The 27,526-nt window shown below is 39.6% G+C and overlaps 1 protein-coding gene across 5 annotated transcripts; it reads right to left on the bottom strand.

The window, feature by feature from the left end:
• Positions 1-1,198: 1,198 nt before the first annotated feature.
• IQCE (IQ motif containing E) lies at positions 1,199-27,454 on the bottom strand. 5 transcript variants are annotated; one of them, XM_071814969.1, is made up of 23 exons: positions 27,307-27,454; positions 25,907-25,954; positions 25,219-25,261; positions 24,922-25,062; positions 24,492-24,632; positions 23,462-23,532; positions 22,666-22,779; positions 21,969-22,019; positions 21,363-21,433; positions 21,065-21,137; positions 20,608-20,657; positions 17,822-17,979; positions 17,265-17,320; positions 16,756-16,964; positions 15,734-15,838; positions 14,868-14,976; positions 12,557-12,652; positions 11,872-11,895; positions 10,684-10,779; positions 9,546-9,676; positions 8,731-8,864; positions 7,201-7,309; positions 1,199-4,656 (listed from the first exon to the last, which is right to left on the bottom strand). In XM_071814969.1, exons 1-23 carry the CDS (start codon positions 27,346-27,348, stop codon positions 4,644-4,646), a joined length of 2,085 nt encoding a protein of 694 aa, XP_071671070.1. In that variant the 5' UTR covers positions 27,349-27,454; the 3' UTR covers positions 1,199-4,643. The 5 variants fall into 5 exon arrangements, with proteins under 5 accessions (XP_071671070.1, XP_071671069.1, XP_071671071.1 ...); XM_071814968.1 differs by lacking the exon at positions 7,201-7,309; XM_071814970.1 differs by lacking the exon at positions 7,201-7,309 and having other exon boundaries at positions 8,731-8,849.
• Positions 27,455-27,526: the final 72 nt, after the last annotated feature.

Here is a 27,526-nt window from a genome sequence, read left to right as displayed (position 1 = left end):
CAAGGGCACTCTGACTTCAGATGAAGCCAAAGTATGGCTTAATACAACTAGTGTGAATGCTTAATTGCTTTCAACTGAATTCAAGACCAGTCTGCTCCAAGAAATCACATAAACCTTTTCCGTTCAAGCTGCATGGCTTACCTCCAGTGGAAGATTTCAAACTGAAGTTTCTGCAGAGAAATTCAGAGCATATGTCAACAGAGCAGAGAAGAACAAAAAAGTGAAATTCAGATAATATATTTGCCAAACATAGATTGTTTCACCTTGTACTCCTATAGTTGTTTTAGTCCTATAACAAGGACTCTGCTTGATGGAAAGATGGCTACAGGATTCCCACGTCTTCACAGCAGTTTGCAGGATCTTCTGTGTACATAAAGCAGCACAAGGCTTGTTCTTCCTGGGAGTCCCTAAAGGCTTTTTCAGCAGACCTGGAAAGCAACGCATACATACATCCCAGTTCCTTCCATCAGAGCTTCACCAACAGCCACAATAACCCAGGCAAGAGGTTACACTTCAACTGAAAGCAAACTGTAGACTCCCATTCTCCCCACAGGTGACAGCAGAGCAGTGTCACCCCATCCTTTGCACATCTACAGCACCACCAAACCCCAGACAGGGAGAGCTCTGTGGCCTTGGCGAGTTCAAACACGGGTTATCTGTTCTGCAGCCCTCCTGCAACACGTTTCTGAGAAGCATCCATCGATAACATATTTAGGTGTGAACAGTCACCGCAATGACTTCTTTCGAGTCTTTTGTCCGAATTTCAGTGATTTGGTGATGGGTCAGCACGACTGTTGCCACCAGCACGAAGCACAACAATAGATGAAAAGGCATAAATGAAACTTGCTGTACTCAGCACAACGCCAGATATGTCTGAGGCAGCGGCATGGCTTTCAGTTACAGAACCACTTGACAGGATCTCTCTTTTGAATAAAATGAAGAAACAAAGACTGAAAGCTAAAGCCCATCACCTCTGTCAGTTCCACTAGGCTTGGCTCAAGAACACTGCAATCCTGATAGGACAATCTGGAATGTGTGCAGAAGAAGAAATGTCACACCCTACACGTTTAAGAGTTGTCTCCTCACTCTCAGCTCTGCAAAAGAGCCAACCTTGGTGCAAAGTAAAAACAACAGAACACGCGGCAGAGGCCAGAGGAGCAATGCGGATACAGCAAGAGCAGCAGAAATGCACCAACAATTAATTTGCAAACTTTCAACTTTATTTGAAAGTTCAACAATTAGGAGAAAACATGTTGCAATTGTTTTAGCTTTTAGAAGATCCCAAAATAAATTACATAAAAGACATGCACAGTTCTAAATATTAAAAAGACCATAGAAATTAATGGCTCTCTTATATGCCAAGATTAATCCTTTTCCATTTAGGCGATATTTAAAGTTGCCTGTGCAGGGATTATTTTTATAGCTATGCAGAAGGAAATACAGTTTTCAGGTCCTGATGCTTCAGTGAAGGTGTACAGGCATAGGCACTTATGGGCAAAAAGAGACCAAGAGAGAGAACACCCCATAAAGTCAGATCTCTGTGGTCACACACGATCTCTAGCGCTACTGTAAATTGCAAAAGGTTTTAAGCAGGCAACATTATCCCCTATCAGTAGAATGGAAAGTGTGCTGCTAGATTACACAGGTTACACTGGATTTTAATTTTAATTCAAGACCTTGCCGCCCCCACAAGGTTATCAGTGCTTTCTACACAAGACGTATTTTTCAGAAACTAAACATGTCTGTATTGGGCCACACTGATTTTTACCGTCCTCAGATCCCTGTTAAGGAAAAACATCGTTTATTGGAAAAATTAACTTTTTCTTCCTTCATTGTTCCCCACTTCTTCCCAGATTTACAGGTGCTGGCACTCACACAGATAACCACAGTATGAAACCTAATGTCAATTACTACTCCTTTCAACACATTCCATTACAGTATATAACAAAACAACATTAAAGGCTACTAATAGAGGGGAGGTTTCTCTTTCTACTCTACCACGTCAAACTTTTGATGTGCAGTGACCACATAATTATCTGCCAAACTAAGACAGGAGTTTGAAGGCTGACTCCAGTTATCAGATTTTTGATGGCTATGAGATAGCAGACTCAAATTTAGGAAGCTCTAGACACATTTTCATTCATCCCAGAAAACACCTGCTCTTTTTCACCCTGATTTCTGTCTGTGCCTTTGGGTCACACCAAGATACCATCTCTGCTCTATCCCAGAACTTGTCTGCTGACAGCACTGCTGCTCAGTTAAAATGCAAGTCTTTCTACTCTGTATCTACTTCCTAATAATTTCATATTGGTTATTATAGCACAGTAAAGTAAAAGAATGTAATCTTCATTATATTTGCTGCCCACATATCTCCCTATAGGATAACAGCTAGGTAGGTATTTTCTATCAGCTCCAGTTACTCTCTGGAGGTATCGGTGACAGAGGCAAAGTTACAGACCTGAAACATTATACACAAGCAACTCAATATAGTCCCGCTTCTATTTAGCAAAATGACTCTTTTTCATAACATGACTTCCAGTAAAAGAGGGCAACAGGTCACAGCTTCTGCCAAGAGGATTCTATCCCTTTTATTCATTTATATATATATATATATATATATATTTTAAATATTTTTTGCAGATGACAGTCATGTGACTGAAGTAGAAGCAGGAAAAATTTACCCAACAGGAGAATGCCATTCTTCAGACTGCTTTGGGTATGGAGAGCTCCCAAAACTGCCTTTGGAAACAGCACAGGCAGCATTTCCACTGATGGGATTAAATGAAATCAGCTGCATTGTGCTGCACCCATCCAGTTTCCTCTTTGGCTGCAAGTACTGGCATGAACTGTGATAAGCCTCAGATAGTGTTTCATTGAAATCAAAGAACTGAGACAGCTCTGACTTATTAGTATTCTGCAAAACAGCAGTGACTGATTTTTAATTTAAAAAAGAAGAGAGAAAAGGAGATAAAAATCTTAACATTTAAAAGTGTGCTTTCTGTTTACAGGAGGCTTTATTACTCCCTGATGACAAAGACACCATTTGGGTCTCCACAAATATTCCACTGTATGTTGTAAAATTAAATTCTCCTTCTAGTAAATCTCATATAATTTATGTAGTTCACCTTAAAAAAAACAAACAACCTACATGCACATTTTAATGCCTATGAAAGATGTTGGCATGATAGTAGGAACTATAAGGTCCTGCTTCCAGTCAAGAAGTACAGTCTGCATAAAGGATCTGGAAAGACCTACCTGACCGTATCCTCTGCAGCCCATAATGCCTTTGGTCCTTCCATGGACAACGATATTGTCAAATAGTGTTATTTCTAGATGCAGTCTTAATTGCTGTCATAATCCGACCGACCATTTCTGTTCCTAAACCAAACTGCATGGGTTAGGTTTTGCATATTATGCTCATCCTAATGCACACCCCTCAGAACAGAGCGTTTCCAGCGGCCGGCCTCGCAGCTTTACCCAAGGGCACAAGGTGATCCCTCTCCCAGCCCGTGATTGGACTCACTGAGCACTTGCAGTACAAACATATACATATATATACATATATTTATAATGCGCACATGCAAAGTAATACCAAGAAGACATATCAACAACAGCAAAGCAACATTGGACTTAAAACCCCTTAGTGCTCAGAGTATGAGCAATCTAGTTCGGTGAAAGTGACAGTCAAGTGACGTAAGCAATAAACAGGACATAAAGCCACTTATCTCCTATGTCAAATGTTTTCATGATTGGAGATGTCCCTGCATAATCCACTCAATTGTGATAGGGAAGCAGAAAAAGGAGTCACCAGGGCATCCTTCACAGAACGCTCCTGCTATTACACACCTTCGCTGACAAATACAAAAATTTATGATATGATTGGACATTTCCAATACAAAATGGTACTATACAGATCACAGCAAGCACACTTGGAAAAAGCAATAAATAAGAAAACCCTGCTGATATAGTAGGCCTAGAATAGCCCTATGATAAGGAAATGGCTTTCTAAAAGCCTTTACAAGGTCTGCACAGACTGTAAGTGTTCAGTATAAAAATACACAAAGATATTAAAATATGATACAGTAAAATTTTTAAATAGAGAAAACCTGGTAAGAAACACAAGCTGTTCCCCTTCATGTAGACAGGCTGAAAATTGAAGCCATGTCATTAACAACTTTCCAATTAAATGAATTATTTTAGTCAACCTGAACCAAAACTTTGTTTGACAGGAAATAGCTTAAGGCTTTATTGCTTTCATTTAAATTTGGCAATTGAATTTATAATCCTCATTGTGAGACAAAACATTAAAGTGTTCTGTTTTAGTTTTTAAATTCAAACTCTCTGCATACCAGGCTAACAGTCTGTCAGTGGCTTTAGCCATGAAGTTCAATATATAGCTGAAATAATGACAACCGTCATTAAAAAGGGGCTGATATTCCCCCTTTGTTCATCTTTGATACGCTTTATCTTGCTACAAATAATTTTGTGAATCAAATAACTCAAGATCACCAGAGTCTGTTACCAAAACTTAAAAGTGGGTGTAGTGTTTCTTCATCTGCGACAACGGCGAAACAATAACAATATCATCTGAATCATCTGAGTGAGCTTCGTCCGCAGACAGAGGAGGGGGCTGCGACTGCTGCTCAGAGGACCTGGCTGAAATAATTACAAAGGAAACAAGGTCATCAATAAACAACATTGACAAAACAACAAGCCCTTGTGGGAAGTGTAATATTCTCTGAGCCATTAAGTTTCCAGAATTACCTACAGTTATGTATAACTCTGCTCTATCTTTTTCTGCATATGACTATTCCCATCCCTCTTTAATGAAAAAGCACACGTGGCAAGCGTTAAGTTGACATACTGACCACGCATGATTTGTCTTATTGTCTTTAAATCTTTGCCAGTGGTTACGCACCGCAACGTAAAGCAATTCGATACTGAAGCCATCTCAGGTCATAAAAGGAAATATTTATTAGATGGCCAGGAAAGGAAAAATTGACTCAAACAAGCTTAAGCTAAGCAGAAAGGTCATAATGAGAACTTCAGTCAGATATAAATAGAGAAAATGAAAATCAGTGAGGAAAGAAAAGGATAGACGCTCTCGGTGACCGTATTTCATCCTTTTATCTGTAAAATACTAAAAGTATTATACACATGCTGGACTACCTTACTTTATGACAAGAAAAATGGTGACCACAACATGATTTTGGTTTGTTGCTGTTGTTCTGTGGGGGCTTTTTGTGTCACGTTTTGTTTGCTTGTTGGGTTTTTTGGTTTGGGGTTTTTTTTGTTTTCTTTTGCTTCTTGTCCATTTCTCTGGATGCATCGTTCAATGCAGCTCATTGATTCCACCATTTGAAGAAATGTTCAGGGCACAAATGTATAGAACCCTAACAATTTCAGTAAATACTGGAAAATCAGAAAGCTAAAACCATTACATACAAGGCCCCTAACACTTGATGAGCAGAAGCACCAGCTTGTATCCCCCTCCTCTGCAAGGGATCTATGAACTAAATGATGACAGCTATTAATACCTTCTAGCCCAATATCCTCCCCTCAGCTCCACTTATTTTTCAGTTTAAAATATCAGTTCTCTGAAAACACTGTCTGCCAGAGAAGAAAACAAATCAAGAAGACCCAGGGCAGAAAGAGGAAACAGACAAGTAAGAAGCCGTACACTGAGATTGACACTGAAATGGAAAAGAAAGCAGACAGCACGCTGAGAATATTACCCAGGGAGAAGAACATCCATGCCATGGGTCTCATGGGGAAATAAGAGGTTCCTGACTCAGAAAAAAAACCTCGTGGTATGGAAGAGGAGGCATAGACAGCAGCTGGAATGTGGAATAAAGAAAGGAGACCGCAGCCAGCCCAGAAATAGAAAAAGATTGACAGACAGACAGCCTGTGAATGGTAAAGAGGAATGCAGGGAGGCCATGACATTGACCTCGATCTACAGAGGCAAAGAAACATGACTTTCTAGTTAAGTGAAATTCTTCACTGCATCAGTCACCAAATAATGTAAAGAGTTTTTTCAGGAAGATTTATGAGCCAGTAAAACTGGTGATAAGGATGAGCAAAGAGAACTTTCAGAGGCAGGCATGACAACTAGAAGATGCAACTCCAACTATAAACAGAGATTGTATATGAAATAGCTTAATGTTGTCTAAGTCACTCTTAATGTTGGAGATCTTCTTGTCCTCATCTTCAGTTTAATATACTTCAATTTGTTCTTGTGAAGGGGCAAGCACTGATTAGAGCAATGGGTTGTATGTAAATTTATCATGATTTCAAAAAAGCCTCAAATGAAGTGAAGAGTTGTATCCAGAGTGGCTAGTGATATGCAGAGAGAAATGCTGCCCTTATTCAAGATTGTTTTGCATGTACAGAACATATTCTTCCTTCCTACCACTCCCCTGGCAGAAAGAAACAAAATCCCAAGTTTCACAGACTGAATTGTTATTATCTGTTCAATTTCATGGGAAGCAGCAGGAATGGCTTTACAAATCTCCAAGTACTGTCCACATTCTGAAGACAAGCAAAGCAGCATTGAATGCTGCACCACTTTAAAAAGACCCACAAACCACCACAACAACAAATAATAACAACAAAAGCCAAGCAAACAAACAACCCAAACCAAAACAGCATCGAGACATCTAACCTGATGCAAAGAATGAATTAAAAGACTACAATGCTAGACCAGGATGACATAAATTTACTCTGGCAGATATATAAGGTTCTTTGAAAAACATTTTAATCTTTCCCATTACTCTCAAAATGATGCTGAAAGGCTAGGGAAATTAAGTGACTTATTGCAATATATACTTTCAGTGAAAGTTTAAGATTACTGCAAGATGTAAAGGTCATGAAATGCAAGTTTGGACTTGGGAGAAATGAAGCAAGAGCTTGTTCAACAGCTGCATGATTTAAAGCTAAAGGAATTTGATTGCTTTAAATCACTCAGCTGTTAAACAAGCTCCTTGTCTCATGTACTTTCCAAGCTGCAGGATGACCAGCGAAATACATTACATCAAAAACCAATTTTGGTAGTGGATTTTTACATCAGCAAATCCAGTTTGTCTCTTCACAAGCTACTGAGATACATTCTACCCTCATCCCAGATTTTGAGGATGTCTCCCATAATCTTAAAATCAGCAGCAAATATAACCTGGTTGTAACCTCTTTTTTGATATTCACCAGAAGAGGACTGCAAGGAAGAAAGTTTGAATACTTATCGTGTCCTCTCTATCCTTTCCAATATAAACTCTTCCCAGAACTTCTTCACTCATCACTTTGTCATCATAATCTGCAAGAAAATTTAGCTTTGGAGATTTCATAGCTAGACAGTGACTGTGCTCTATTAGTATTCATACTATTGCGTTTACCAGACCAGATTCATATTACATCCTTCTTTGGGTCTTAGGAGCACTTCAGAAGCACAAAGCATCCTCTTTAAGTGATTCTTTCTCTTTGGGTGGAATTTCACCACACATTTTCTCTGGGTTTAGACTGACCATACCAACAATGACCGCTGCAGTAGAGCCCAGGCAAAACAGGATGCTGCAGCACTTCCCCCAGATACTGTCACTAGACATAACTAAAAATCACTCAAAACAGTAACATCTTCAGAAGTGAGTGTCACCTACTTGTTCACAAAGTAGAGTACGCTCCTGAATATGGAATACAGCAAAGTTTCTTAAACACATTTTCCTTCCCTGAAGGGTAATTCTGTATTCACAACCCTTGCAAATCTGGCTTGTTCCCCATCTCGTATCTTAGCGGAACAGCCTCAGCTGCTTACAGTGTGCTGTTTCTGAGCGACTCTGCAGAGACTGTCAGCTTTTCGCTGACAAAAAACAAGTCAGTGTTCCTTAGGTCACCCTCAAAGTTGCTCTTTTTTCCCCAGCTGGTCCATAAAAGCCTAAAAATCCCACTCCGGTTAGAATCAATCTTTTTCAGTTTGTTTTTAACTCCTTTTAGGCTGCACGTCTAAGGCTGTCTTATCTGCATCATTGTTTTGCCTTTCCTACTCGGTACTTCTAACATCCTCTTAAAAGCCTCTTTGGCTTTCACTCCTCACAAGCAGCGATGAAGAATTCAAGGAGGAAACCAAACAGCCTAAGAGCCATAAAAAAAGGAAGACGTTTTCCCAGTTTGTATTATAGTAGCACTAGTTGGCAAGGTTATCTGGGACTTCATTTTTCCTCTTCCTGCAGCAACTGAAGACTTCAGTAAAAAAAGGGACTAAATGCACGTGGCTGACTAGGATGGTTCTTTTTATCAGATGTCTGTCCCCCTCAGGAAATGAGTCAGGATGGTGAAAACGCTCTTGGTTTGTCTATGGCTTTGGGCCCAAAACATAGTGGAAAGTACCATACTACAGCTACAGGGACAGAGGACTGAAAAGGAGTAGAGACGCAATACAGGGGAACACTGTGTCCCTTAAATAATTACCACTCACACCAGAGAGAGACCTTCCAATACCACAGTTGTGACAGAGAGGCAAAGCACTGTGGGGAGGCTGGTACTGACACTGCCAAAGCTTTTATTTCTTATTTAAGGGACTGTATTTGCCAGCATAAGCAACACAACATCAAATTAAAAGAACACACACAGAGTACTAGCATGCATTTGCATGTGTGTGTGTGCATGTGCAGATGTTCTCTATAAAACTGCATGTGTACCCCCACAAAAGTGACATTTGAACACAAACGGAAATGAGATTACCAGGAAGAGATGACGTGAAGACTGAAGGAGGTCTCTGGAGTGCTGCTGAGACCGGTTTCTTCTCGGTAATGTAAACTGCAGAATCTGCTTTCTCACTTGGTGCACTGGCCACAGAGGGCCTGCAAAAAGACACACTGCAGAGCATGAGACACAGAACAGGGACTGCAGTCTGTCTTCAGAGGGCATGCAGAAAAGTTTCTTGTGTTGCTAGCCTCCAAGAGGTAAAAGCTTATCACTGCAGAAGTGAACTAGGACACTAAAGTGAGGTGACAACTACGTAGCTCTCCTTGTAACCCTGCCAGCCAATATTACAGACTTTTGGAGCAGTAAACCCGGGAGAGAAAGGATGAATTTTTCAAGACAGAGCCACCAAAATCACTGCATTCCTCCTGAGCTAAGTCACTAGACTATATACAAGACAGTATTCTACCCCTTCTCTATTCTTCCTCCACGTGACTCTTTTCCACGTCAGGGCTTCAGATTCACTCATATTAAGTGAGTGTACTAGCAATCAGTTTGATAGCAACATTTTTTTGGCAAATACCAACTATTTTACTTTACTTTTGCCTCATTGCTACAGAAGAGAACATGCAACAGGGTATGGGAAGACTACTGTTGCAACAAGAAACCCCTTTTAGTTGCATACCCTTTGCATTTTCTCAAGACCAAGCTGTCCCTTGTCTTTGCTGAAACAACAGCCTTGTTCTCCTTCTCTGCCAAGGAACCCACACTAAAATTCTATAAAATATGACCCCTCTCCTGAATAAAAACAAATTTGCTACTGCATATTGTAGAAATATCTATTTTTCACTTACCTCCCCTCAAGCAGCACTGTTCGTGCTAAGTGAGCCCTGAAAATGGACTGGATGAATGTCACAATCTCATCTTTCTCTTCACAATCAGAAGACAAGCTCAAGGAGCTCGACAGAGGAGACATGGAGGAGATCTGCAAAGCAATCAGACAAAAGAAAACTGACCTTTTATAGATTGTACAGAAGCTTTCACAACTTTGTTCCTGATCTTGAAAGTGGTAGTAGAGCAAATACTCTCATCTTTTGGTCTGCCATCTTTAAGGTTCTATAAGACTAAATCAGCAGGAAATGCAAATCTGATCATCATATAAGCTCTGAAGCATCTGTACTCAATCAATGAAAGAGCAGACACCTGCAAGGAAAGTTCATTTATTTTCCAGGAAGGAAACCTTTTGAAGTCGAAGGAGGTAAGGCAGCCTTCATGATGGATGTATCTTCTGCTCGTATCAAGCAGAAGTATTCAGTCCTACTACACTGGGCCAATTTACTGAAAGAGAAGTGCATGTAAAGGACAACCTGGGTGGAGAATTACAAATTAACTCCAACTTGCTAAAGGTCCAAAGGATGTTCATATAAGTTGGCAAATGATTTACAGAAACTAAACGTATGTTTGGTAAGGGATTTTTTTTCATATTCAGAACGGAGCAATCTGGAGTGAGTTTGACATGACAGAGGACACTGAGTCTTTGGTCGAGCATGTCACACGCAAGATTCCTTCACTTTCCAATCCAATCGAAGCTGCCTTCCAAATGTTTATTTCTGAACTTCAGTGACAAAGGTTTATCTATTACTACAGTGAGTCAGTGAACACTTGAGACCAAGTGGTTTTCAATAGCATTCTGAATTAAAGAGTTAAAGGCTATGTTATTAGCTGATGAGAGAACCAGAAAAAAAGAGGAGACCTAGTTACAGTCCATAATGTAGCGAAGTCACAGCTTTACTTCTTAGAAAAACTGTAAGCTAAAGAAGACGGAAAGGGAGACCAGAGAACGAGTTCAGTATCTTTCTGCAATTACTGTGGTGCTGCCAACTAGTGCATTAAAACAACATCACTGAGTGATTTAGAGAATTAAATCTGGAATTACAGTATACACAGTAAGCATCATGGGATTCCTGGATACCCATTTGCCCCAACAATTACCTTGTTGTGAGATTTTGCATCATGCATCCTGGTATTCAGTAGCAGTTTCTGTCGAGCTAAATGTCCTCTGAAAGCTGCCTGAAGCATAACAACTGCCTAGCAGGGAAAGAAAGAAGTAGCTGTTAGCTCCTTTGAAAGATGGCTGTTCTAAATTAAAACAGGACTCTAGAGGGAAGAGGCACATAGGGAAAAAGAACTTTGCCCTATGCAACGGAAACCCTTTGATGTCTTGCCATTTTGTTATGTTCAAATGATACACACACATTCCCCCTTATTTCACTGAAACTCTGCTGCAATACAGAGAATGCCCAGCCCATGACAACCAATAGACTTAGATCTCTCCATGGTTTAAATTCAATTTGGGAGGTGTTCATGATGGATCCTATCAAATGCAGTTAAGTTCTAGCTGCCAACACTAGCCTGTATTTCACAAATAGAGCAATATGGTCCCATTCCCATATTAGATTCTGGCTACCCAGCAGAATCTCTGATGCTCTGGTACAATCAGAAATCAAGGCAAGTCTGGCAGACCATTGTGATTACACTGAACATAAGTCTTTCTGCTCTACTTGGAGATTTTCCTGGATCCTTCTCAACAAAAAGCACCTAGATGTAAAACACCATGTTTGCATTATAGAGTTAGAATTTGTTCTAATTTCTGAAAGTAAGATTGTTGATGTTCTGGAAGAAACAAATGTAAGATGCTACGTTATGCTATTTGAAAATAGTTTAATAATCTTTCGTGCAAAATGCTTATTGAAAAGTGATAAGTTTGTCAAAGTCAATTTCTTCATAATATTCAGAGATGTTTTTCCCTAGCAAAGGCTTTGAATCCCTACTTCAAATCTTTCTGAACCCTCATCATAGTGAAAATGAAAGCATTATTAGAATTATCCAATACAGAAAAACCTTCCTGTCTGTAACAAATTTTATTCAAAATTTTCAAAAGCATTCATCTTGCAGAAGGTACCAAGTCCAGAAAATCTGAGACCAAAAGGGGAACACTTGGACAAGATATATCCAACAAAACCAGGATGTCAGAAGGAAGATCATGAGAGAGCAAACATGATCTTGGTACAACAGCTCATATTACTATAAAACCTCTTGAAAAACAAAAAGTTATTTGTTTATGCTTTCATACAAAGTAAACGTTTTACTGTTTTATTGGGTGTCATAAAACATGCTCACCTCATCCAGAGCAATTTCTTCTTTCTGAAATAAAAAATGCCTAAGTTAATGCCACAAATATATACCTAATAAAGATTTTCCAAATTTTTCCCATCAATTAAAACATACAGAAAATACCAGTCCCGCCTCCCCCTGAAAACTCAAACAACAAACTTAAGGAATAAAAAGCTTTTCATTTTTGAAAGATGTGTGGACAGTTCTTTTTGTCTTTAGTTTTCCAAGAAGCAATTCCAAGGCCCACCTCACACTGTATGTCCTATACATGGAAAAATGAGCTTTATGCTGTTGCATATAGAACAAAATTTAAGGTTAACACATTTTTTCTAGATCATTTTATCCTAGCTGAGTGTAACTCAATACATGAAACTTCCTGCGTTGTTTGGAGGAATTCTGCAAGAGGAATTTAATTTCTTGGTCATACTCCAAGGGGAAAAAGCAGCTGCTTCAAGCACTGCAACGCCTCCTTGGTTTCTCTGCTCACCCAGACTCCCTCATTCAGAAACTGGCTTTTCTGCAGCAGAAACAACACGGTACCAAGCAGCAAAGGCAAAAGAAGCAGCAGGGAGAGCTGGAATCACACTGGGAAGCACTGCCGCAGTTCCTGGAGCCCAGCAGTGGGTTACTGAGATGCTAGAACAGGATTCAGAGGAGGATTCCTCACTGCTTCCTGACAGAAGAATCTCACCTTGTTTCGATACATCTTCCACTGTCTCTGGATGATTTTGGCTGCTTGTTCCTTCCTGTGATCATCTTTGCCTTTAACCGTGCAGACTGGTAAAGACTGCAAAGGAAAAGCTTTAACTTAGCACACTAAAGACACAAGTTGGAATTCTATGAGGGAAACAGGTTACAAATGACTCAGAAAAATCAACACCAGAGTCGTTAAATGTTCATCCTGCCTGCAGAGTGGAAGTTAAAGAGGAAACTTAGCTCTGAATATTGTTCATGGTGAAATTCATCATCTAGATGAGCATTAAAGTGAAACACATTCCTGTTCCCATTTTAGCTGCTAGCTCAGCATGGGAATGGAAAGGTTTTCATTTACACATAATCCTCTTTTTCTACGCACTGCAAGAGCAATAAGAGCTCCAAGAGTGGAACCCACTGCTTTGTTGATCACAAATGTTTTGTGTGTTATTGACAGACTGAGAACAAATGTCAGCATAACTCATTCTGCGACTCTTCTCCAGGAAAGACTGGGGAGCTCTCTCATGTCTTATGCTGGCAAATGTAGCCCCATAATCATCTGTTGAAGCTTACTGATGAGTTGGTCATCATATGACAACAAGACAGACAGCCTGTGTAAATTGGCACGACTCTGCTCTTCCATCTTGAAGAAATTAATTAGAGGAAAAAGAAAGAAACCAAAAACAAAACAAGATTTTGTTCGAGTTATTTCTTCTGAGGTATGGTTGCATATTCCACTCCTCACCACCTGATCCTTTTGATCTCTAATTATCCCTTACTAATTGTTATACCTCGCTTGCCAAACAAAAGTTAACTGCAATTTTAAAAGACTGATTTAATTTGTTGGTGTAAAATTCTAAGTAGAGGAACAAGAGATTTTACAGACCCAGAAAAAAACCTCTTGATTCTGTGAAAAGGATTTATTTATAACCTAAAAACACTGAGTTACAGGCTTAAGTCTAGCAAATGGATCATGTTATGTTAAAAATGAAAACCTACTATTAAAATGAAAAATTGGTAGGAACTTAGTGATAATTAGAAAGAATTGGAACATTTCAATAAGTGGGTGGTTACTGGCCAAGAATATATATAGTCTGCAGAGAAAAAAAGGAGCAGTTTGCTGGCTGGTTTTAAAGACTCAAGTTATTTGGTATTCGAAACATCATCAGCCTATAAGACACAATAAAGAATCTAAAGAATCGTACAGTGTATTAAAAACCAGCACCCTCTTAAGCTAGTGGACATTTTTATTCATATTTTTTACTACCTGTATTTCATGGTCTATTTATTTTTAACTACAAATGACCAAAATCCCCAGTAATAATTTTCAACTATTTTTTAGTGAAATGAGATAGTAACGCAACCACACTGCATCTGCAAGCACGTCTGTCAGTGCCCATTCATCTCTACTGGGCAGTTACAACATTTGGCAGAGGAATGGAAGATGGCAAAGATATCAAATTCAGTCATATTTCATGAAAAATTAATTACAGAGCCCATTTAAGACTGGCCAGGATTAACAGATGCACAAATATATTTATTGGTTATCGGAAAATCCAGAAAGAAGTGGTTATGAATACCTCAACTCTAGAAAAGCTTCTAGTTCAAGTGGGATAAAGGTTTATTTTATTGTATTGACATGTTCCCTAATTCTTTACTCAGACATTGTGTCCCATCAGCAGTGGAACAGTGCTCTACATCCTGTAAACCTTCCCATGAAAAAGCACCCAGCTTCCATCCTCCAAACAGAAAGGCTAAGGAATATTTTCAGACCAGACAGCACATGTGCCCTGATTATCTGACCAGCACAAAAACCATTGAGAAAGGCTTTTGCCTTTTGCCAGCGAGCACACCTACCTGTGTCTCTATCCTTTATCTAACCATCAACTCCTACAACACTGTGCAAACTTGGACTGAAATTAGCTAGCGGGTTCAGATGTTATAAGAAGATATCTTTTTTTTTGCCTCTTAAAAAGGCAAAAAACCCTAAATGCTTAAAAGTGTAAGCTTTCTGCAATGTTCCACTTAATAAGAAAACAAAGGTGGGGCAGATAATCACTAAGAGAACAGCTCCAAAAAATCCCCTCATGTTGCAGCGGTAATTATTGAAACAATTTATCAAAAAACGCTGGGAACTAACTGCCACTCAAAATCTCTATGACAAGATTTAACGCCTCCCTGAAAAGATAGAGCTAGGAGCTATTTAGACTATTAGCTCAATTCACAATATATTAGTTAGAGTCAAGGGGAAAAAAAACAAACCAAAACACATCACAAGATACCAACCAAACACGACCACATGTCTATACCTTATTAAGCTTCTCCATTGCATCTTCGGCCATTTGTCTCTTCTCTTCCTCCAATTTTGACTCCAACTTCTCTACTTTTAGTGTCAGGTTCTGGATTTCTTCACTATGTCTGGAAAAGTAAACATAATTATAACTAGAAATTTTCTGTTGCTCCCGCTTTGAATGTACCAGAACTATGTGCTTTGGTTTTTCAAAGGCCAAAGCGGGAAACTTCTCAGGATAACACATTACATATTCTCATAAGAACTGATGTTCCGTGTCTGTTACTAAGTTGTGATAGCACAGTTATATGTTACCATTTGGAGGGGGAAAGAAACAAAAGCACCCATGGTTACAATGGCACCTTTGATACTATTATAAGTGCATCTAGATCTGATGACTGCAAATATGAAACTGTAGCAGAGTCCTTTCTGACAAAGCAATAATTAAATCATTATATCACTTTTTTTCTTTTTGCCACCCTTGCACGGGATTATTATCATTCCTACAGAATACATGAAGTAAATGGACTGATATATTGGCAGTGGTCTAGAAGCATAGGCTAAGGTAAAGATACATACTACAGTTTTTTCTTAGATGAAAAAAATGTCTCTGAGCCCAACATGGTAGTTTTCTTTTTCCATTTATCTTATTAATTTTTATTATACTCTATACTACTTAGTCTTCTACTTCCTCTAAAACCAGTCTATAGAATTATTCTCTTAGTAACTTACTCCATCCCTCCAAAACAGTTCTCCTTAAATGAATCCCCAGTTTCCTGCCACTCAAATGGGTTCCTATGGATTTTGAGACAATTCAAAAGAGAATTATACTTCAACTGATTTTTTTTTCATTCTGAAAGGATCTACTAATACAAAATCCGATACCTTAAAGTCTGCTCTTCTGTAGTCTTTTCTTCCCTCTTATTCTGCCACTTCTGCAGCTCCAGCTCCAGTTCAGCCTTAGCCTGCAGTAACTGCTTGATATCTAATCTATACAGGTATAAGGAAATTAAGCAATACTTAAGACATGCATACTTCAACAAAGTAGTTATTTTTTGTTTAAACTTCTACACAAAATAGGTTCTCAAATTTGTAAAGTAACCAAATGCTTACTTTTGCCTTTTAAACAAAGCAAAATGCAAGCAGACGTTTTTCAGAAGGAAAAGGCCTCTTCCTGTGCTCTCGCTACACATTTGTGTTCAGAGGTGAGTTGACGCAGGAGGCAGAGCATCTTCTCAACAGCACATAGTGGTGTGTGCACCCCTGCTCATCATCAGATTAACCTGCCGGCCCTCGTGCACTGACACACCAAACAAGTCCAAGCAACACAAATTGCAAATCAATTGCTTACTGGGGAGAAAAGAAGTCCCAGTGCGTCACACAGCAGAAGGCAGGCTTAGATGGAGGAAGGGGTAGATCAGGACAAAATACTTGCAAGTAGTGCTGCGTAAAGTGACATATAACCCTTCAAAGGCTTTTCAGTGTGGCTGGCAAAAAATTATGCCTTGAAAAATGTGTTAAAAACAAGCAGAAATTCTCATTTTCCATCCTCTCACCAACTTTTTTTCTTGCAATGTAGTTTTACAACACTAGGAGGACTAGAAGAAGCTTTTGAACTGAAAGGACCCTCAAAATTCATTTTCATGCTGAAAGCGTGAAGGACTCCTTCCCTGGAGACATTCAAAGCCCGCCTGGACACCTTCCTGTGCGACGTCACCTAGGCGTTCCTGCTCCAGCAGGGGGATTGGACTAGATGATCTTTTGAGGTCCCTTCCAATCCCAAACATACTGTGATACTGTGATACTGTGATACTGTGACTTCTTACGTTGTTTCATAACGTGATAGGAAATAATTCAATAATTCACCCCTGCAAAAGAACATCACCTTGGCCAAAAGGTGCACTTACTCTTTACTGAGCAGGAGATTTTGAAGCGTCTCCCTATCGCTCTTCAGTTTCTTCACCAGCCCTCGGAGGTGACGACATTCCTCGGCGTGGTCTGCCTGTTGAGAGGCTGGATGATCCAGGTCTACAGAAGGTGAAGATGACACAGCAAGCGACTGTGACGACTCACTATCTGCTGATGACACCCTGGTGTTCTCCATGGTATGGACTTTCTAAACAGGATAAATTGACACCAAAAAAGATACCAAAGAAAAAAGAAAATTAAATTTAGCATAAAATGATTTTATTTAGGCCACAAGAAAAGATCGAATGGAAGTTAATTCTAGATTATGCATCTATAGGTAAGGAGTATGAGAAAATATAAAAGGGAGGAAGGGCACATGGTATAGACATCAGTTTACATGTATGAGCCAGAGTGCATAGGGCTGGTACACTGAAGGACTACCAAGTCAGGAGTTCTGCATTTTCTGCTCAAAGACAGGTAAGATGGCCACATAATTACAAATACTTACTTTTTCTAGTTCCGAGATCCGCCTCACCAGCCTCTGTTTGCTCCACTCGCTATAATCTAAATACAATAACAAAGCTTTAAACATGAAACTATATCAGTCAGTCAACATTGTTCTTGGTTTTTGAAAGTTCTTTCCACATAGAAAGAACATCTAAAGACCTCTGAACCCCAACTTTAAATACACAGAATGAGAATGGTCTTAAAATATCTGACTTCTACAGCAATTAGCACAGAAATCAATACAAACCACTCACATTCATTAGTTTTAAACAACTGAAAAACAGGTTTCTTGTCTAATGTTAAATCTTCAAGCAATTCCAGCACAGAATTCTCAGGGATGATAATAATAAAGGAAACCCAGGTCTGACTGGAGCAGCATATCCCGAAGTCAGAGAGAGATGCCTGTAAGAAACTTCTCATTCCAACCTTTTCCCCTCCTGAATCTTCATCTTTGCAATAACTCAGTTATTTCTACCATTGTAGGGCCCTCCCCTCAACCACATCTTTCAAATATACTTAAATCCCTTGCCCCATGTTCACCAACTTTTCAACACATACTTTTTGCTTTATTGGAAGGAGGAGAACTGCTCAGTACACGATCTAGATCTTCTTTCAGCCTCCGATTCTCATTCTGCAACTCCGTGATGTTCCTGGATAACCTCAGGACAGCAGCATTCAGTGTCTTGAGTCGTTTTTGGGTATCTCTGCCCTCTGTACTTGGAAACAGGGTTAAAACCAGAAAGTTAACTTAAGAGAACAAAGAAGCAACATTAAAAAGAGTGGAACGGCCTCCCTGTTCAAGTCAGCTGGCTAATTAACTGTCTCAGCTCACCACAACAGCATTTCTCAACATTTTTCACTTGAGGAGTTACCTATTCTTTTAGGAAAAAAACATGCAAAGAGCATCTTGCTCTACACTTTGACAATTTTTTTAATTTGCACCAGAGAAAGAAGATACTTAGAAACGCTGAAAGTTCACTTATTACTTTTAATTCCTCCCCCACTCTGTTGCATTAACACATAAACAAGGGTGCTTCTACGAGTTTTACTTATTTGGTTTTCTATTTGTTTTGTTAACCAGCCTTATAATACCTTACCAGCACTCTATGTACCACTGATTTAAAAACACTTATCTTCAGTCAATTGGGAGGCTCCTCCAGAAAACTGTTTGGTGTGGAAAGCTAACCTGCGTGTTCTGAATTGCTTTCTTTCACTTAACAAATAGATTGAAACTGAGAGAGAGAGGGCTATACATAGATGGAATAACTCTCAAACAAATCTAACACACAAGTGTATTTTCAGATCACTGTGAGTGCTGCTCTAATGTAAAAGAAACTATTCCTGTGAAAGTAAACCCCAGAGGAATTTCTTTCTTCATTTAAGATACATTTCAATCAATGAGAGATTTGAAACAGATTTGAACAATACGGCTAATGTTGATGTGATGGGAATAAAAGGTATCAGAACAGGGAAAGCTTGCTATGTGTTAAGACTGTTTTAAGTACATTACAGTGATCCAGCCTTTTTAATTTTTCTAATAAAAGCGGGAAGAAATCTCAGCTTCTAGACACAGAAAGTTGTAAAGTCTGTTAATGAAATGGATTTCTAGTGAGATGAAATACTTGCTCTTTATTGCTGTGAGAAAATTCTTTAAAAGTTATTTTGGAAACAAGCGTCTGAAATAGGTGACAGAACTACTTTTGGACAAATGCCACTGCCAATGACAATCAGGGAAGAGTTTGTGAAGGAATCTTACATCTCATCCACTGGAATAACTCCAAGGTACAGGGGGAGACAGTCTACAATTAGCCTATCAGAGCAAAAAATGAATCTAATCTACCTTTTGGAAATTAAAAGGAAATTAGGCCATAAAAGAAAATACAAATAAGGCTGTCCATATGTCATGGATAACTATTAATACAGCTGGCCCAGGCAGGAGGGGAAAAAAAGTACAAACAAAACCCAAAACACATCACCAAAACCAGGAAGTGACAGAAATGACACAAATCATAACTTCATCACTGAACGCCATTACTTTGGGCAGAAAGAATTGCAGACCATTTTGAGGACCTGAAATGCTGCCTAGTTTCATGTAAATAATCATATTTCAGTTTTAACACTGAAAAAGAGGAGCTAAATGCCCTTCATTTCAGCCAGAAATAATGGAGACAAGCATCATGAAAGAAACAGCCTCCTACAACTCCTTCTATGTGCCAGAGTCGTGACCTTCAACATCATTTATTATTTCAGTGCTTGGCCTCTCAAGAAGAGACTGACAGTCACATAATGGAGAGAGACTGCCCTGACCACTCTTTTTTGAAGCTACGAATAAATGAGGACAAGGAAGAGACCTGAAGGCTCATTTTCACCTGTAAATAAATTGGGTGTGATGGCTTACAGCCTCAAGAGGCTAGGCGCTGCCTGCCTGAGCCAAAAGAGACTTTAGTTTTTAAACACTGACAAAACAAATTGCAGTTTTCAGTCCACAAGAGACAGTACATTAGAGAAACACAAGTAGTACACGTAGTGACCCATAAAGAGTTCTCATATGTTTCTATCAATCTAAATAATTACATCCAAAATTAAGACTTAACACTCGGAGGGTGAGCATGTTTTAGAAGTGGTGTAGTAACAAATTTTCCTGTCTCACAGACTATTATCCTTTTCTCAGCGCAACTAACACTCACTTGCAGAGATGCTTTTACTTTGCTCTCTTACTGGAGCTTTATCTTTTACCTTTGGTTTTTATTTCCTCTATAGACCTTTTACCACCATCACCGGATATACACCCACACACTGGTGACAAGCACTGGTACGAGCTTCTCTGACAGTGTCTGACTAGTGCCGCTCACTGATAGCTCACAAAAGCTACGCTGAGCTGTGGATCTGTCTCTCTGTACCACAGGAAAATAACATTTACTCCAAAATACCTTCTTTTCCAGCATAAGCCCTAGAGCAAAGTGCAGAACTGACTTAAGAGTAAAATGCCAAACATCTAGAGAGCTTCTTGCAATCACCGGTGATGTCAGAATAGGTGTGATTGATTATGGGGGAAGATGGGATTTTATTTAACAGAGATAAGTTTTCAGAGCTTTCCTGTACTTTTCAAATAGCTCTAGCACTCTTCCACATCCACAAAATGATCTATCTACAAGAAAAATAGACATGACTAAAACATATGCCAAGGCTGTGAAGCCAACCAAAGCAGTACCAAAAAAGCAAATCCAGCAATCCAAACGACAAAATAAACTGTTCCCATGTAGCTGTTTTACATTAATTACAGTATATCAGTGATATCTCTAACACATATATGCAAACATTTGCCTCAAAAGAATTAAACATACTTTTTCCTCATAGTCTCAGATTTTGCCAGCAGGAGTTGGAGACGATGAACCTGTGAAATATAAAATACAGATTCCATTAAGGAGCTAGCTGTGGAAGCTGGCATTGCTAACGCAACACATTCATCCATTAGAACAAGACTCTCTGGGTAGTAGCAGAGGCAATGATGCCATGAAAATCAGGCTACTGTTGTACTGGCTTTCATCTAGACACTACACTTACAGATGTACATTAGCTTCTTTATTTCCTCTTTTTGGTTAACACACTTAACTTAATGAAGAAAAAACATTTTTCAGTGTATATATAGTTGAAGCTATGAGAATATCTATGAAAATCTGATTGCAATGACAGGGGAAGCTGAGCTGTAAGAAACCTGTCCAAAACATCCCATTTATACTTTGACTCAACAACTAAACAACTTCCTCTCCTGAACGCACACTGAAGGACTGTCAGACGTACCTCTTCATAGTAGGTTTCCATAGCTATCCTCACTTCTTCCAAATTAGTGGTCTTCATGTCTGCCTGGAATTTGCTGAAAATAGAATAATACAAAAAAAATAAACCAGTCAGACCAGCAAAGACACCGCAACACCTGTTGGTTTATAGTTCTGGGTGGTGGGGTTCTAATTGCTAACATGTTCTCAGAGTTCATTAAAACACCTTAAGGAACAGAAGAATATGGATGAAAAATAACATAGATTTCACATTCCCTTTATTATCGCATCCAATACAAGCCGCTACCCCCTCAAAGTCATACTTAATAGTGTTGTCTTTCTCCTTGCACTGTTGTTCTAGCTTGAGAATCTTCTGCTTTAATCCATTAACCACCTACAGAAAGGACAAAGAACTCATGAGCACTAGAATAATCCACCTCTTCACAGAAGTTCTCTTTCTCCATCATTTTGCCCGATCACCATAAATTGCACCTAATCAGATATACTTACTTCTACTTACTTTGGTACTTAGTAAATCATATACGTCTGCTATCCTGTGACAAAGAGAACACTCACAAAACCAGACCCCTAACTTAGGTCTGTAATAACTTAACTAGCTTCAGAATATTTATACACAATCATTAAATAAAAACAACTGTGTCCATTATCCTGCTAAATTCAAAGCAGCAAGTAACAGGGAGAATATTCTGTGAACATGTATGAGACAGCGGCAAAGACAGCTAGCTTAAAATATTGTTCATTCCAGATCTTTGTTACTGGTTTTTTATCTGACTATAGAAATAATGGTTACATGATTCCCTAATTGCCTATTCTTTCTTACTTCATTTTATTTATATTAATCAGTAGCGTTTCAGCTCAGTAAGAGGGAAAAAAAAAAGGATAGCAAAAGGTAATGAAGGAACTATTACCCATCCGTTATCAGTCCTCTTCTCTGACAAAGCTCGTGCCAGCTCAGAGCCCTGCAAGATAAAACAAAACAGGTGACCAATCTTGCCACTTTATTCTACTGCTGGCTCTTTCCACAGAATTTTCTAATCTACTCATTCCACAGTCACATCACAGTCCAACAGCCTAAGTTCTGAAGTCCTTATGTTCATTGTTTTATATTAGCACATTTCTCCCAAGATGTACATCTGCACACAGAAAATGACAGCCACCAGAAATTCAGGTCTTCTAACTATGACCCTAAATGTTTCTCAGCCTCATGGGTTTGACAATACAGCTTATCTCTTGCTTCCTGGTTAAGGACCACATACATCAGGCACCGTGCAAGAGGTTAACTCCCCTCTGCTCTCAGGCAACATATTCAGCAGGTGCGCCTCTGAAGAGACAACATTTTCATTTTGCCTTCAGAAATGAAAAGTATCTTTGCTAAATAAACGTATTCGTACGGCATGGCATGATCTTCCTTTGAACTGAGCTGGAATGTTGAGCTGAGATACGTAAAACAGAAATCCCTTTGCACCAACCAACCACTTCTCGTATTCAAGCTCATCATGCCTAGTAGTCAACACACTACAGAGTCCTGAAATCTAGAGAGACAAGAAGGGGATCACACTGCTCAGCACCCTCACCCTATTTTTATCCCCTCCAAGAAACAGTCACCTTGGAAGGATCCAACAGTTGTTCAATCTGTTTATTCTTTCTATTATTCTCTTCTTCTAGTCGACGGAGCTTAGTTTTCATTCGATCCCCCTCATTTTTCTGAGCTTGTATTGTCTAAAAGAGGGGAGAAAAATCATATGCACATTTCAGAAATAGAAACACACTGAGTTTTCACAGGGAAACGTTTTGATGTCAATAACAATCCAATTACAATGGTCAGGATGAAGCAAAAGAAATAAAATAAAAAAAAGAAACCATCAGATACTGACAGATACGGGAAGTGACAGTGCAAAGATAAAACAAAGAGGTTTAACAGAAAGGCAACCTTGCACAAATGATCTACAGCAGCTAAGATATCTGTCTGCAGATATCCTTTATGTTCAACATGCCCAGTCCTCATCTTTCATCCACCGCACTGTTAAATCATTAAAATGTGATGGGTAACAACCAGAAAAGGAAAAAATAATAACAATAATAAAAAAAGGAGGTGGAAGGACAAAGAATCCGAACGCAATGAACCTTTTCAGCGTCCAGCTAGGGCCATGGCTGGGGTTCAGGACTGGGTATACTTCAAGGCTTCCACATCCAGTACTCAGAAGTATCTACCACACCATAAGAACAATGAAATTGCCTTTAACAGACACAAGTTTAGTTTAGCCTTACGTCACAAATTTTAAAAAAAAGGTGGATGTCCCAGTTGCAGAAACCAAAGTATTCTGAACCAATAATGCCTGGACATCTACAGGTGGATGGAGCGACACTATGACTTTATATGTGATTGTCAGAGAGACTGTACCTTCTTCAGTTCTATAATTTCATCATACATATCTTCTTTTTCTTTGTAGTCAGGAGTTCCAGGAATGTAGCCTACAAAAAATTGTATGTAAAACAAGCAGATCCAAAGGAGGTATTTTTAATTAAACAGAAAATTTACAGTTAAGAGAAAATATCTAGAACAGCACCAAACTGGAAACTAGGCTTTTTCTTTTTCGAAGAAGAAATAATCAGCAAGGAAATTAATTTTAGAAATGGAGGTGAAATGGAAATGCCACTGTACGAAACTTCTGCCAGACTTCACAGCAAATTTCTCCTAATTACTTCTCTGGTGCTAGATTAAAATATCGGTCTCAAGAAATATACACTTCACAGAAGACTGTAGTCTCCTCATCCCAACAAATCAATTATTTACAAGAGATTTCTAAAAAAATGTCCACAATACATTTTTCTGTTTATACCTAATGTGTAAAAATCCATCATCTTTTAAAGTTGCCAGAACCTGCATATTACCAGCAATAGGTGTCATTTTAAATGGAAGTGGAATTTTTGAGTTTACAGTTCTCCTTTAACAAAGGCAAAATAAAAGTTTTAAATCTCGCTCTTCTCATAAAACTCAATTGATTTTAGTCTCACAACCACATGAAAAAACACGTTCTAGAGAAGTAAAAGGAATCAATTACACAGAATTTCAGGCAAGCAGATGGTTTCTATCAATGGTTCCTAAACTATGTTTTGCAAAGTCACAATAAATTGTCTACAGCTGGCCCATTGAACTGTATTATATCTGCAACGTTTTCAGCTGCAAATGCATGTCAATTTGCAAGAAGTTCTGAAAGCTAATAGTGATTCATTGCTCACAAAAAAATTGGAAACCCCTGTCTTATCCAATTTAGAAATCTCAAAATGTAGCTCAGATTGTATTTTGACACATGTATTTTAATACAAGCTAAGCTGAAATGGTTCTCACTTTACTAAAGCTAAGCTCTTAAACAATGTGTGTTTTTACACAGAAAAAAAATATCGTTAACTTTAATCTGCCACACCATCACCTAGTTTACCGTTACTAGAAGAACGGGAATGTTTTGGCTTCTTCATTCCTAGAGCTTCCTTCAAATATTCCGGGGTGCTACTAGAAACGTTATTTCGTATATGCCCCATGTCAACATCTGATTTTAGAGGATGGCTCATTCCTGCCAAAAAAATGGAACAAAAATGCAGAAATCAGGGATGATTGTGAATTGAATTTGTGGATTTATTCTGAGCAAATGCAACAAAGAAAGCTCCAGCTGCTGTTAATTACTTTCCTCTATAAATTCTAGTGCTCAAGATCAGATGATTCCAACCACCCAAATAAGAGTGAAATGACTTCCTATGTTGCCTATAATCAAATACAAATCTATTTTTTATGATTTTATATGTTAAGCTGTCCACAGCACTGAATTTTATCCATATATGCAGATGAAGTTTCCATACTAATACCTTGTTTCAGTGATCCCAGCCACATCTGCCTTGGGTTTTTTACAGCTGCACTCTCAAGACGTGCACTGCCTGTTCCCTGCAGAGATCGCCAAAGTGCAGCTTTTTTAGGGTACAGTTGTGTGCTGGAGCTGTATGGGGACTCTGTAACAAAAGAAAACATCTCAGTGTTGCCTTAGCAAGCTCAAGGTCACAAAAATTCACAAAAACTCCTTTGGTCTCTTATCCAGCTTTTGTGTCCCACAAATCTATCTCGTTCTGCAATAACAGAAGCAGAAGAAAAAACCCTGGAACACTTACTTGGTGATTTTGGAGGCTTGTGAAAAATTTTCTTCTTTAATTTCTGGAAGAGAAAAAGAATTTTTTATGTATTTAGAATATTCCACTCTTCAAAGATTTCAGCATATAATCTCAAAATTGGCTTCAGGCTACATTTTGTATGAGGATCGTGTCTTCTAATAACACAAAATCATCTGCGTAGAAAAGAAAAATAATAGCATTTGCAGATTTGGCCAGAGCAGTGGTCACAAGAATTAAGTTGGTACCTATCAAAGCTTAAAACTACAGACAAAGAGTAGTCTATTCATGCTCTGAACACCAAGATCTTCCCCATCAGGATTAAATATGAGTAGCAGCAAATTCAAGATCATCAGAGAGTAGAGGCTGATCTGTAGAACCATTTAGCTAAAGGAAAGACTTACTCAATTGCATTAAAACTCTGTAAAAGGATTACTTAGGTCAGTAACTTGATAAAAAAGCAAAATGAAGCCAAACATAATTTGCATCTCCCAGTGCTGAGAACTTGGAAGCCAGAATTACATCTGGAATTAAAGGAGGTTTTTAAATCAAACTATGTCCAAATAACGTTGTTAGTTCTCTGAACGGTGTCTTGTTGATCAGGCAGCATCATGTGGATGTGCAAGAACACGCTGAGGGCCCTTTTATGGTATTCACCAGCACCGCACCATTAATCATTAATAAAACTCACCCTTTCTGTATCCGATTCACAGGTTATCCCAGACAGGCTGTCATCTCCCTGGGAAAGAGACATTAACTGTGACATTTGGTGTTAAGTAATTGGTTATAATACATGTCCAGAAAACTTCATATCCTGCTACTATCATAATAAAGTTTGAGCACAATGTATTCAAGTGGTAAATGTGTCACCACCATTGCAAAAACCAGTATCATTTGTTCTAACACAAATGTTCTGTGTGACAGAGTGCAAGTCACTTCAGACTCAAGCCACAGAGACTTATATACTTTAGTGCATAACATGACAACAGCTGAACCTTCAGGTGCCCCATGTGCCATGGTTCTGGTTGTGCATGAATTCCTCCACCAGTAGGAGTCAGGCAGCAACTCATCTATCTGTTCCTCACTCATTTGTTCCTACCCTTGCAATGCTATGGGAATGTTCAGTAAAATTGACTGGATAAGTAATCAAGCTGAGGAAAAAACCCCAAACCGAGGAATCCAAAGTGGTTAGTTTTTTCTTCAGAATGAGTTGACAAGTTTCCCTGCTTCTCAAATGTGAGGATATCTACAGCAGAAGGAAAACTTCCATTCTCCTTTCAAATTATCTGAATGTACGCAGCTCTCTCAGGAAGAACACTTGTTGCTGACTCCATGGTGCTAACAGCCACAGCACCATTCTTTGGAGAGATGCTGATCTATCCCTGTAAGAGACAGGGTGGGGTGACGCATTTTGAGGACCCTGGCTGACAGGAGCTGGAATTGACAACAACAGAGCAAGTTAAACAGCTTTTTGCACCGGTTGAGAGCAAGAAGGTTTACACCTCACACACCATGCGATATAGTTTTTAATTTCCTGAGGCAATGTCCCTCGCAGCACACACATTATTTTTGTTTTGTTATTTAAGGCATTTTTATCACTCTGGGAGATCTCTGTACCTAACTGCAGCTATCGCACAGTAATCGGAGCATGTGGAAGGCGCCCAGCCCTGATCAGATATGGGAACAACAAAACATTCACCAGGATATAAACATGCAACAAAAACACCCCAGTCCTGAGAAACCCAGAGTACCTTCGCTCTTGCAAAACAGGCCCAACAAGAGCCACCTACAACAGACAAGAGAACATGGTGGCTCCCAGCAAAGAGCCTTAAAACTTTTATCTGGCTGCTCAGTGGAGGGAAGCGACTGCTCCCCCCGCCTCCCAGACACCCCGGTGCTACCGGCCAGGCAAGACACGGGCAGAACCCAGCGAGCTGGAGACAGACAGAAGCCGTCCTCCTCCTCCCCTTCTTAGCCAGCGCCTCGCCGGCCTAACGAGCCTGAGGGGGTCCAGGCTTTGCCCCGGCCCCGCGGGAGCGTTTCCCTGGCAGGCCCTGGGCCTCCTCCTCCTCCCCACCGCCCGCTCCTTACCAGATCCCCCTCCGCGGCCGCCTCGCCGGCCCCCCGGGCCATGGCGGGAGGGCGGCGGGGAGGCCCCAGTGAGCAGCGGGGCTTGGGGGCGGCCGCGGCGGCCTGGGCTGAGCACCGGCCTCCCCCCGCGGCACTTCCGGGTTGCGGAAACCATGGCAACCAGGCGCGCGGCGGCGCGGGGCCCCGACTCTGCTGCGGGGCGCGAGCGCCACCAAGCGGC

The sequence above is a fragment of the Patagioenas fasciata genome, chromosome 15, assembly GCF_037038585.1.
Source record: "Patagioenas fasciata isolate bPatFas1 chromosome 15, bPatFas1.hap1, whole genome shotgun sequence".
In the NCBI taxonomy this organism is placed as follows: Eukaryota; Metazoa; Chordata; class Aves; order Columbiformes; family Columbidae; genus Patagioenas; species Patagioenas fasciata.
This window is presented reverse-complemented; position numbering and strand designations above follow the sequence as displayed.

Coding starts and splice junctions, on each gene's coding strand:
- IQCE (XM_071814968.1), bottom strand. CDS start 27,348: ATGGCCCGGGGGGCCGGCGAGGCGGCCGCGGAGGGGGATCTG. Junction 25,262..25,906: donor GTGAATCGGATACAGAAAGG/GTGAGTTTTATT, acceptor TTTCTCTTCCAG/AAATTAAAGAAGAAAATTTT. Junction 17,321..17,821: donor TCCTTCCAATAAAGCAAAAA/GTATGTGTTGAA, acceptor TATTGTATTTAG/ATTATAGCGAGTGGAGCAAA.